Source organism: Ochotona curzoniae, unplaced genomic scaffold (assembly GCF_017591425.1).
Source record: "Ochotona curzoniae isolate NIBS_2020 unplaced genomic scaffold, NIBS_Ocur_1.0 scaffold_2683, whole genome shotgun sequence".
Lineage (NCBI taxonomy): Eukaryota > Metazoa > Chordata > Mammalia > Lagomorpha > Ochotonidae > Ochotona > Ochotona curzoniae.
The window spans coordinates 8,694,646-8,707,763 of record NW_024467100.1 but is presented as its reverse complement, the minus strand read 5'-3'; the positions used below and the strand labels follow the sequence as shown (position 1 = coordinate 8,707,763).

Genomic DNA, 13,118 nt, shown 5'->3' with positions numbered 1-13,118 from the left:
TTTTTCATTATGGTGGTCTTGTCTTTATATGAAAATAGGCCCTGTGGTCTCATACCTGGCTTCTGTCACTCTTGAGCTTGTGGTGTGGTGTTTTTCCACTGTTTCTCTTGTGCTTTATGAAGGAGATGGTTACTGAATCTTACTTCTTTTCTTTTCAGCCTCAGCTTCCCAGCTTTACTGATTATTAAGACAATCTCTATGAAATTCCATATTAATGTATGCAAAAATGTGTACATCAAAGTGTTGATACAGTGTGAGGCACTAAAAGAATACTAGACTTTCACCCTTTGCTATCACAAATAAAGTGTGATAGATGCACACTATAAGATTCTTTGTAATACATGGATCAAGAGATGAGGCATAGTGTAATGTGAGAAGTTTCTTAGAGTGTGCCCGATACAACACATTGCTGCTTAAAGCATACAGATTTCTATATTTTGTGCAATTAGCTCCAGGTCCACAGGGTTACTGTAAGACATCATGGAGATTTTGCACTGGCAAACATTGTGTTTTTTTTTTTTTAAGATTTATTTTTATTTTTTTTATTGGAAAGGCGGATATACAGAGAGGAGAGACAGAGAGGAAGATCTTCCGTCCGATGATTCACACCCCAAGTGAGCGCAACGGCCGATGCTATGCCGATCCGAAGCCAGGAGCCTCTTCCGGGTCTCCCACGCGGGTGCAGGGTCCCAAAGCTTTGGGCCTTCCTCGACTGCTTTCCCGGGCCACAGGCAGGGAGCTGGAAGGGAAGCGGGGCTGAGGGATTAGAACCGGCGCCCATATGGGATCCCGGGCATGCAAGGTGAGGACCTTAACCACTTGCGCCACCTGTGGAAATTGTTACTAATTATTGTACCTTGTGCTGAAGAGGTCAATATGGTCATTATATAGTCCTCCCAATGTTTTGGGGATGGTGGTTTTTGCCAGAATGCAATAGGGCAATGAAGAGTTCTCCAGACACCACAAGTAGTGTGAGTTACTGCAGAGACTGTAATACTTACCGCAACACTATCAGTTTTTCAATGCACAAGTGAAACTGCCTCAGTTCTCACATGACATGCAAGGCTGATATTGTGTCTTGTCCTCTGGGCTTCCAGCACATGAGCTAGGAGGTACAGAGGGAACTTCTTTAGGCCTGATTCTCTCAATTTTTATGGGTTGTGGCTTGTGCTAGTCCCAAGAAACTGTGGGGAAGCCCCCTGGTTAACACAGATTAAGTAAGTGGAACTCTGGCTTGTGCCCAGAACCATCACAGCCACAGGCTGCAGTGAGTCTGTTCTCACAGTGAGACTGGAAAATACCTTGTCTGTGGCTCTTGTGGGTTTGGTGGGACTGTGAGCTTTCCCTCATATCGGAGCAGTGTTTAGCAGGGGCTCTGCTTCTGTGAACTGAGTCTAGCACTTTGAGAGGAGATTGACAATTGGCTTTCCGTTTAAAGTAAAATAGTTCCTCACACACCATTCAGCTTTCCAGGAAGGCTAGACTTAACATCAGTATGGCTGTGGAATTTTCCTGCCAGTTGGGCTTCTGTGGCAAGGATTGTGAAACCTTCTTCCTTTCTTCCCCCCAAATAAACTTTTATCTTTTAGTCCATATTCCCAAGAATATGAAAAATTATTTTCAATGATAGGGTTTTATAAGTATAGGGATTCCCTCCTCCCCTTACTTTTCCTCTCTCCCCATTCCCCAATTCTCACTGTTCTTGCTCACCATATTATCGCAATGGTATAGTCCTTAAGCAGCAGTCACAAGCCCAACGTTCTGCTGTTTAAGTGTACCCTGGCATTGTTGGTATAGGAAATGGTAAAAAAAATTTAGTATATGTTGTTAAAGTATATTTACCAGTTTCATTGGGAATCCTCCTTTCATTCTAGAGCTGAGATGCATACTGTAGCATCCATGAGCATCTGAGTATATACATGTGTATTTATATACCCGTTTACTTAGCATTGGTCCTCGAAACGGAGTATTCTCTGAGGGTTTTGTTCCTGTTGTTTTGATAGTTCTGACATGCTGTTGCTCTTGCAGATCCAAGGGTAAAGAAATCCTTCCAACGTCCATTGGCAGATACAATCCAACCCAGAGTCCCAATTCACCCAGAAATTTGCTGTGAAGCTTCTCTGAGGTAGTGGACCAATTTGTTCTGCCTCCTTTCTCTGATAACATACCAGATATCTTCCAGAGACTCCAAGAACTGCCCAATCCTCCATGTGCATCTGCATATGCTGTTCATTGCACCTATTTCAGTAAGTGAAGTGGCTATGTTTGGAGACATCATTGCAGAGATTTTTTTTCTGCTTTCCTCTTCTTCTTAGAGCCTGTTGCTATAGGTCTGGGAACAACCCAAACCTCTTTTGGCTAGAAATCTTGGGACATCACTTTGACATTATTTGTCGTGGTGAGACCAATGCTACACTTTGAGCCAGAAGTGAGTTTGCCTCTGGCTTCTGCATGAGCAGCTCACTGCTGTCTTTTCTCTGGTGTTTTGCTACAGAAATAAAAAATGGCACCTGATATGGCACTGGTGATGGTCTGGACTGTGAAATCCATCTTGTTACCACACTTGCCCAGTATGACACTGCTATTCTGCTTCTGCTCATGATCAGATTAAAGAAATTTCTGCAGGACTCACAATTCTGTGGTCAGAATCACCTCATCTGTTCCCAGGAACCACTCATACCTACCCTTTGCTGGCTGACAGCTGAGCTCAAATTGCTGTAGGGGTTCACTTTAGTGCTTCTCTGCTGTCTCTGTTGCTCCCCCATGTCCACAGGTATCTAGGTGTCCCTCTACCATTAACCTGCTTTCTCCTATTTTTTTCTGGATTATAATATCTCTGTTTTTCCTTGGCTACTATTTTTAAAATTTTATTTATTTTTATATGTAAATCATATTTACAAAGAGAAGGAGAGACAGAGAGAAAAATTTTCCATCAGCTGATTCATTCACCAAGTGTCCACAACAGCCAGAGCAGAGCTCATCCGAAACCCAGAGCAAGGAGCCTTTTCTGTGTCTCCCATGTAGGCACAGGGTCCAAAGCTTTGGGCTGTCCTTGACTGCTTTCCCAGGCCACACCTGGGAGCTGGATGGGAAGCGGGGTCACTGGGACATGAACTGGTGCCTATATGAGATCCTGGCTCTTTCCAGGTGAGCTATTGTGCTATGCCTTCATTGGTTAATCTTTCCCCATCTGTCTTAATGAGTCCTCATTCTATTCTGCCTTTTCTTTCTTGAAACATTCTTCACTAATTTTGGTAAGATGGCAGGCTCTGGAAGCATCAGTTTTATACAGAACCAAATTGAGAGAGAGAAAATATATCTAGTCTCCATCCCTGACACCAAAATTTCCAGAACTTCTGGTGAGAGCTAGGGAATAGAGTTTCATATGAGCTTTCCTGTCTTCTAAACAACAATTGCAGCATTTTCAACATTTTGACTTAATTCTTTCTGGCAAGAGTATAATCTATTCTAAGTAAGCAAAACCTTGCCTCACATTTATCCTTAGAGGAATCTGTATTTCCTTGAGTTTTTGGTGAAGGTATTGTTGTAACATATCAAGTCTATGATTAATTAAAGACAAGTGGGAATTATTTGTGTTGAGATTTAAAAAATTACAGATATGAATATAAACTTCTCCTCAGGTTTCTTTTTTTAGCATTAATTTTTAAAAAGTTTTGTGTCTTTTGGGAGAATCAACGTGGTAGAATAGGGTAAGGACACATTGAACAGAGAATTATTAGCCTAAGTGAAGCACAGAGGGCACATTGCAGGAAATAGTAGAGGACAGGCTGACGGAAAAGGGGGACCTGGAGATTGATGGACATGGCAAAGCAGCCAACAAAACAAGCTTTTATCCTAAACATTATGACATTCTGAATTATACAGGTTTATGAGTAAATTTTATCATGTCCTTAAAACGTTTTATGTTGAAGATTTCTTCTTTAATGAAAGAGAAACAAATTAAGCACAAGAACTGACTACTTACATTCATTCTGCAGGTTTTCGAAAACCTTACTCCTTTCCAGCAGATTAGAACTAATATTCCAAGCTAGCTATCTGAGTGAAAAAAACATCAGGTGATGCATATGAACCTGGAAAATAATTTGCCAAGCAGAATTGTTTCTATCCAGCTACATCATCCATTATTATGATAAGAACTCTACAGGTACAGTTGTTGGTGTACCTAGGTATGATAAAAATTTTTAGATAGAGTGAATGTGTTGACAAATATGGTAAGTTCATAAGCATTTCCGGATGCTGGGTTCCTGGCAGGTGCTAGGGGACCGTTTGAGTGAATATGTGTCAAAGCATGTCAAACTGAAGAAAGTTTCTCAGAAGGTTTCAGTGTTCCTGTGATAACAGTTATGGGGTCTTCTCTGAAAATTGTGAACTTGGTGATAATTTAGACTTGTTCCATAGGGTGCATTGAGCAGCATGGTAATTTGTGAAAGCAGAGAACCTGAAAGGCTGAGAGTGGAGGCAGAACCAAAGAGGAAATGAGAGCCTGAGTAGGAGGCTGAGGGTTTGGGGAATGAACACATGTTCCCTGTTGCAGACAGTGGAGCTGTGTCCGTTAACTGGAGAAGATCAGATGAGAGATACTCTGTGTGGGGTAGGTTTGTTCAGTAGGGAAATCAAAGAGTCACATTTTAAAACAGAGAAATAGCATCTGTAAATGAAATGGCGTTTCTGGTACTTGGATTTCTAGTTGCTCTCTTTCTAGGTGGAGACAACACAGATGGTAAGAGATCTGGCACCTGCCACGTTTGGTGGAAGCCATTTAATGTATGTGTGTGTGTGTGTGTGTGTGTGTGTGTGTGTGTGTCTTTCAGTGTGCATGCTAGTGTGTGTGTGTGTGCCAGCTTGTGTGTTGTTTAGTGTATGTGGTATGTGTGTTGGATGTGTGTGCTTGTTTGCAGGGTATATAATTTTGTCCTCAATATGTACCTGGAACTTGTTGCATTGTCACTATTCCTTCCTGTAGTTTCCTGTGCCTTTCTAAAGCATACAGATTAAGTCGGGGAACCCGAGGAAGGGAAGTATCTGCTAAAAGAACTAAGGTTTTCTCTTTTCCCTGCAGATTTTTAGCTCCCCATATTGGCACTTTTCCTTTCCAGTTCTGTCACAATGACTTTTTCCAATTCTATCTGTTTCTTCCCACAGGCTTTGAGAGGCCTATCTCCTTCCAAGTTATTGTAATCGAATCGTTTTATAACCATTCCTGGGTACAGAGTCTTTGCTCAGGATGGCTGGATGAGTTGGAGACTCTTCGTTGGGAGAAGAACTCTGGAACCATCGGATTTCTGCAGCCTTGGTCCAGGGGTAATTTCAGTAATAACGAGCTTGCAGACTTGGAAAGACTTATCAATTTCAAAATTGCTGCATCTACTCAAGAAATTCAGAAGAATGTCAATAAACTACAGTTTGAGTGTGAGTTCTGTTTCCTCAATATGACTGAAGAGGAAGATGGATGTCTATGCGAATAACTTTCTTTAACCTCTATTAAATAGATTGTTTGTCTTATAATTCTTACACTATTCCTAGAACAAAACTGAAACCCCATAATTTTGGGTAGCACTTTTTTCTGGATATTGATTCTCCAAAAAGATAAAACTTTGTGTTATTTATGATCTCTTTGCCTGTTAACAGCAGAACTGTATTATCTTCCTTTGGAGTGGTCCTTATTCTCCCCTTCCTTTAGTTCCAACCACATGCACATAGCTTCTTCTCTCTTTCATGACTTCTTAAAGTGTTTTTTTTTTCCTCTCCATTTCTGGCTATACAATCATTGTCATCTATAATATTGCACTCATATTTGATTGATACTTTCAACTCTTTCACATAGTTTCTCTTTACGCACATATTATGTCATCTCTAATAAATTTTTTTCCCATTGCTCATGACATTTTTCTCTTCTTCCCCTCTTACTCTTAGCAATTCCTCTTTTCTCTGACTCTGGATCAAATCAAACTTTGTCCTATTTAATCAAACCTCACAAACACTTCACTTTTACTTCTATTACATGTTGTTTTTATTTCATTTTTAGTATTTTTCTTCTTTATTTCTCTAATTTATTTTTTATCTTCCTAGACCCTTTTGAGGTCCAGGTGACAAAGGGCTGTGAGCTGCAGTCTGAAGAGACCTCAGTGGGCTTTGTCCGGGTAGCTTATCAAGGAACTGATTTGCTGAGCTTGGAGAACAATTCGTGGATGCCATCTCCACAGGGTGGAAGTAGGGCACAGATTGCTTCCAGACTACTTAATCTTTATAAGCTTTACACAGCAACAGCACAGAAATTCATCAGTGACACCTGTCCACGTTTCATTTGGGGACTTCTTGAAGCAGGCAAGGAGGATCTCCAGCGACAGTGTAAGTGGTGTACCCGCCTGGCAAAAATGGAGAAGTGTAGAATATGTGTTTCTCTAACCGGAGATGAGGATATGGTGGGGAGTTTGTGTGAACATTTTTCCTGTTTTCTGCAGTGAAGCCAGAAGCCTGGCTGTCCAGTGGCCCCAGTCCTGGTCCTGGTCATCTGCTGCTGGTCTGCCGTGTGTCTGGCTTCTACCCAAAGCCTGTGCTGGTGACATGGATGCGGGGTAACCAGGAGCAGCCTGGCACTGAGCGAAGTGATGTCCTGCCCAATGCTGATGGCACGTGGTATGTCCGAGTAACCGTGGAAGTGACAGCTGGAGAGGCGGCTGGCCTGTCCTGTCGAGTGCAGCACAGCAGTCTGGGAGACCAGGACATCATCCTCCACTGGGGTGAGGAAGAGTGGGTTCCCGAGCTGGAAAGAGGAGGAGTTGGCTTTCAAACACTTTGTGGGAGGGGACAGATGAAACATGAGTGATTTTTATGATTTCAGGCTCAATGTTTGAAAAAAGTAGATAATCCAAGGAATGCAAGTGAAATCGAGGGGCCATAGTGCAGTGTCAGTTTGAGTCCTGACTGTTCTGCTTCTGATATGGCACCTTGCTATGGTGTCTGGAAAGGCAGTGGGTGACAGTCTTGGTGCTGATGTCTACTGTCCGTGTGTGACATGGCTGTTGTTGCTGGTCCTGATTTTGGCCTGTCCTAGTCCTGGATGTTGATAACATTTGGAAAGTGAGCATGAAAGGAAGACTCCCTAATATGTCTCTGTCTGCCTTTGCTCTCTGTCTCTTCCTGTTTCTCCAACAGTCTGCTTTTCAAAAATAATATGTATATATTTTAATTTTTAAAATATTTGTGTATATTGGAAAATCAGATGTACAAGGAGAAGGAGAGAGACACAGAGAGAGAGGGAAGGAGAGATAGAGAAAAATTGCTGGCTCACTCCTCAAGTAACCAAAACAGGGTTGAGCCAATTTTAGCCAGAAGCCAGGAACCTCTTCTGGGTTTCCCACAAGGATGCAGAATCCCAAGAGTTTGGGCTGTCCTCCCCTGCTTTCCCAGGGCACACACAGGAGCTGGAAGGGAAGTGGAGCAACTGGCACACAACAGCTACCCATGTGGGATCACAATGCGAACAAGATGAGGATTTTAGCCATTAGAATTTTTAGTCTGGGTATACATATAGATTTATTTAAATAAATATTTAAATTTGCATTAAGTTTATTATGATTCAACATAGTTTAATATATAATTATTAGTTATTTTTATTCAATCACAATTAATAAGAACTATTTAATTGATATTATTTAATTAATATATTCAATATTTATTTTAATATTTAAATACATATACTTAAAGAAAATGAGGGATCCAGTAGGAGTTAGCTGAAGGTTTCATCTTTGAAGAAAGATGATGTCAGAAAGAAGACAGAAGGAGAATGATGAATATAGACATTCAACTGAACTAAACACAGTTGATCATATTAACTCAGGAGGTGGATGGGCACAGCAGGGAATGAATTTGAAATAACATTTCTGGTTTTGTCCACCTTTACAGAACGTCAAAATTCCACTGGCTTCATTGTCCTGGCAGTGATACTGGTCCTGGCTCTTCTGGCTGGTCTTGTGTTTTGGTTAAGAAAGCTATGGTGAGTCTTCTATGTCCATTTTTCCTACTTTCTCTGTTTCCTAACTTAGATTCCTCTTTACAAAGCTGTCTCCTAGGTTCTCCTTCTCAGAGCCCTCATTCCTTATTCTCGATTCTCACCTCCACCCCTGTGCTGTGACTTCCATCTTGACTCTGAATGCTTCATTTCAGGATACACCATGGCCCTCCACACAATCTTCTGCATGGAAATGAGAACTCAGCAGCCCAAAGGCACAGGGAATAACTGGAGGTGATATGGTGATGATATCTTCGAATCTTTGTACACAACTTCTGCTGTTGCTTATGTTCAATGATCAGGTGCTGATAACAGATAAGCTTAATGTTTCATGAGTTGCTGTTCTGACTTATGCTATGCTGTTTCAAAATATGAATTTAAAATTTCAATGGAATGGGCTCCAAGTTACCTCTCCCTGTTCAGTTACTTCTGGATCATCAGGCCTATTTCAGCTGCCACTTCCTCATGGGGTCGTCTCTGACCCTCCAGTGGGAAAATTTCCCTCCCTGGTCTGAACATTTGTGACAACTCTGTTTTCCCTGGTAACTCCCTAGTCCCTATCCAGTTTTTGGAAGTATTTTTGTTAGTTTCATTTGTTTGAGAGCAAAATGCTAATCACACACAGATGTTTATGCAGGGAAGTATCGTTTCTGAATGTCCTATTTTGTCCATAAAAATCTGTTGAGTGTAAGTCAAATCTGTAGTCAGTTTTTTAAAAATTGTTTTAATTGTTGATTGTCTGTGTTATTTGAAAGCCATTTGATTCTCTGCTTGTCAACGTCTTCTCCCTTTCCTGCTTTTTACACTTTCTGCACTTTCAAGAGGAAGCACCTGTTTCTGGCTCATTGAAGTTCAACAATGTGGCAGCCTACAGGTTTCACCCCAGATAGGACCAGGTAGACCTCAGACCTGATGTCCAGCATATCAAGAATTCTAGTAGTGGCACATCAGGTGCCATTTCTTACAGTGTGGAAAGACTACAGGGACAACAGTGAGTTGCACATACATTGAGCTCGGTGAGAGCTCACACAGCTCAATACATTGCACTGGTCCTAAAGAAAAATAATACTGATTATGGCATCAAACGGATCAAAATAGGTCCGTGTGGCCCTCAGGCCTAACTGCCAACAGGTTCTGGCAAGATCAGCACCACCAACAACCTAGTTATATATATAACACCTGGTGTCTCCCTAATCCTGGGACCTGCTCTAACAGGAAGTGGCAGGAAGGTTGTACAGACAGCAGTGCAGCCTCAGCACAGTATCACAGGTGGTCAAAACTGAATAACCAAGAGCTTGGTCTACGGAGACCATGGTAGAAATTTACCATAAAAATCTTGACATGGAACTTGCTGGAGGGAGAGGCACAAGTGACTGCAAGCAAAGAGCCGAGTACCAACTGCAGTAAGTAAAATCAAACTGCAGACCTGTGGGTGACAGAGCTTAGAAACCTGCCCCAAGGAGAAGAACATGATAACCAGAATTACAATGATCAAGAACAACAGAAGAAACAGGCACAATGAATATTATTGAAGACTCCCCTGAGAAGGAGCAAAACATTTTTTTTTGCTAACCTCAGAGTTCACTGAGGAAGACATTGAGAAAATGGGGGATACAGAATTCAAAACACTTGTTCTAAAGCTTCTTATCAACAATGAGAAGCATGTAAAGCAAACATTCAAGGAATTTAAGGTATATGTCACACTGGAAATGAATCAAAGGAAAGCTGATATATCAGACATAAAGAATAGAGTGGAGCAAACTAAAAGTACATAGGGGAGAGTCTCCAAAATGGAATGAAGGAGGCAGTACAAAGAATCTCAGAATCAGAAAATATTTCCTGTCACCAGGGGAAGCAAACAAAAAACTGGAAGCAGAGCTGGATCAGGCCCAAAATGTATTCAGGAATTGAAAGACAGTATTAAAGGACCAAATATGAGTTATGGGAGTGCCAGAAGATGCAGAAAGAGAAACTGGGTTTACAAATGTATATAATGAAATAATCAAGGAAAATTTCCCTAATCTGGAGAAAGGACTGGGAAACAAGATCCAGGAGGGGCACAGAACTCCCAACAGGCTCAACAGGCTTGATCAAAAGTGATCTTCACCACGACATATGATAATCAAGCTCTCTTTAATTGAACATAAGGAAAAGATCCTTAAATGTGCTCATGACAAAAAATCAATGGACATATAAAGGAATGTCAAATTCACAGGAGGCCACTCACAGGAAACTCTACAGTGAAGAAGAGAATGGAACGACATATTCCAGATTCTAAAAGCAAAATAAATTGTCGGCCTAGGAAAACATACCCAGCAAAACTTTCATCTTTGAAAATGAAATAAAATTCTTTCAATGTAAAGAAAGTTAAAGAATAGGGCTTTTCCAATCCTGCCCTACAAATGATACTTAAAGGTGTTCTCTTGACAGAGAAAAGGAATAGCACTCACCAAAACCACAGGCAAACACCAAGAACCTCCAAGTACAATAAGAACAGAAGACTGAATCAATAAACAACCCATTGCTAAAATGACAGGATCAAATGACCACCCATGCATATTCACCCTGAATATAAATGGCTTAGACTCATCAATCAAGGGCCATAGATTAGTATACTGAATTAAAAACACAAAACCCATCTATTTGTTGCCTACCGGAGACAGATTGCACCAACAAAGATGGGCAAAAACTCTATTTCATGGATTTTGATTTTTTTGTGTTACTTTCATGTCTTCAAAACACTTCCTTCTGATTAAATTCTTCAGAAGCCCATAGATCATACCATAGCATCATTTTCTTTAAGTAGGTTCCTGATTTTCTTTTTCATTTCTGCAATGACACACAGTAGTCATTCAGTATCTAGTCATATAACTTCATGGCACTGTTAATATCTTTTTTTCTTCCTGTTCTTGATTTTGTTTTGTGGCTTTTCATTTAAGGAGATGTATAGTAACTGTGTAATGGAGACTATCATATCTAGAGGCATGTTATTTGACTTCATGGCATTGGAAATTTCTATTTTTCTTCCTGTTAATTTATAGTAGTATAGTAGTTGTGTAGTGGAAACTATCACATCCAGAAGTGAAGATACAATGCAGTATGCATCCCTACTTCCAGACAAAGATAGACACGCAATGAAACTGTTTAGTATATCTTGACAATAGGTTGCTGGACTCTCTGTCGTTGTCCATACCCACAATGATGGACATATGATTGTTTATGGAGAACTATACTATATTAATGATGTAGGGGAGCTCAGTGAGGGGGAGGTAATTAGGGAGAGTATAAAGGTAATCCCTGGCTTGTGGAACTGTATCATAAAATGATAATACTAGAAAGAAGTAAAAAAAAATGAGTGGAAGAAAAACTGTTGGTTGTTATAGTTGGTCTGCCACTGGTATGTGAGGAAAATAAAGGCAGTTTCTCCAATCTTCATTGTTTGCTTCAGTTAAATGGAGGGAAACTACTCTAAAGTTTTCTATGAAAAAAAAGTCAGGACCAACATTTAACAAACTGTTAAATATGTAGTTAATGTTACATCAGAAAAATAAAATAAAATTTTTCGTAATTTCCTGTTGACAAAATTTATTCATTAATTCACTGATTCAGCACATATTTAGGTTTTACTACTAATAGTGTTTTTGTACAATACAGTCAACATGTTCACTGGTAGTGGTTTAATATTTTTGAGAGTAATTATACTTCTAAAAATTTAAAATCGTACTAAGTGTATTTTCCTCTTAGTGTTTTTTTTTTAGAGTCAAATATCACAACTCTTTGCATTCTTGCCTTCTTAGATTTTTCTATTTACCAGCACATTCTCTTAAAACAATCCTGATAACTGGGTGCATTGCTGTAGAATAATGGATTAAGCCACCACCTGCAGTGCCAGCATCACATATGGTCTGCATGTTGAGTTCTGGTCCAATTCCCTGCTAACACATCCCTGCTAATGTGCCTGGGAAAGCAGCAGAGGGAAGCCCCAGATGCTTGAATGTAGGAGGCGATGAAGAATCTCTTAGCTGCTGGCTTCAACCTGACATAGCCCTGTTTGTTGTGACCAATTGAGGACTGAACCAGCAGATGGAAGCTCTGTTTCTCTCTTTCTAATTCTGTATTTCAGATAAATACATCAATACAAATCTTTAAACCAAAGAAACAAGGACTGGCACTGTGGCATAGTAGGTAATGCTCTTCCTGTGGTGCTGGTATCATATATGGGCACTGATTTGAGTCTCAGATGATCCACATTCCATTCATCTCCCTGCTTGTGGCCTCAGAAGCCAGTGGAGGATGGCCATGAACCTTAGGCCCCTACACTCATATAGGAGAACCACAAGAAGCTCCTGGCTCCTGGTTTCAGATTAGCTTATCTCTGGTCTTATAGGCATTTGAAGAGTGAACCAGCAGATGGAAGACTATCACCCTCTCTCTTTTGTAACTCTTTCAATTAATAATAAATACATCATTATCAGAATTCTCTGAAATTTGTCTCTTCCTTCCTCTTTTCTTAGACCTTATCAACTTGTACAAAAACCGCTGTGGTTTCATTTCTTGTGTCATACTTTCTTGTTCATTTCCTAGTAAACATTCTTAGCCACAGTTGCTCACATCGGAAAACAGAAATTCCCTCCAAATAGATATGTGGTCTCTTCAGATACAATTGAATTCCCAGCTATACACTGTGAGACAGGTATACAGTTGAAAGAAAGTAGAGGGTCTTGAAGCAGTAAGCAGGTGGCTAAAGTCCTTGTCTCTCATCCATCAATATCCCATGGGTGCCGGTTCTTGTGTTGGCTGCTCCATTTTCCTTTTAGAACCTTGCTTGAGGTCTGGGAATTCATTGGGACCCTGCACCCATGTGGGAGACCTGGAAGAGGCTTCTGGCTCCTGGCTTTGGATTGGCTCAGCTGTGGGTATTGTGGCTACTTGCGGAATGAACCAGAGGATGGAAGATCTTTCTTTCTGTCTTTCCATCTCTGTAAATTTGACTTTAAAAGGAAAATAAATAAAAACTTTAAGTCAACATTCTGGAATTTGAAAATTGTGAAATGGCCGCTTCATTGTTAGAATTTTGGGCAGAGCA

The 13,118-nt window shown here is 40.5% G+C and overlaps 1 protein-coding gene across 1 annotated transcript; it reads left to right on the top strand.

Annotated features, from left to right (window-relative positions):
• The first annotated feature begins 4,680 nt into the window (after positions 1-4,680).
• Positions 4,681-8,260, top strand: LOC121171565 (T-cell surface glycoprotein CD1a-like). The gene is made up of 6 exons (XM_041003292.1): positions 4,681-4,741; positions 5,164-5,430; positions 6,091-6,369; positions 6,483-6,761; positions 7,927-8,017; positions 8,188-8,260. Exons 1-6 carry the CDS (start codon positions 4,681-4,683, stop codon positions 8,258-8,260), a joined length of 1,050 nt encoding a protein of 349 aa, XP_040859226.1.
• Positions 8,261-13,118: the final 4,858 nt, after the last annotated feature.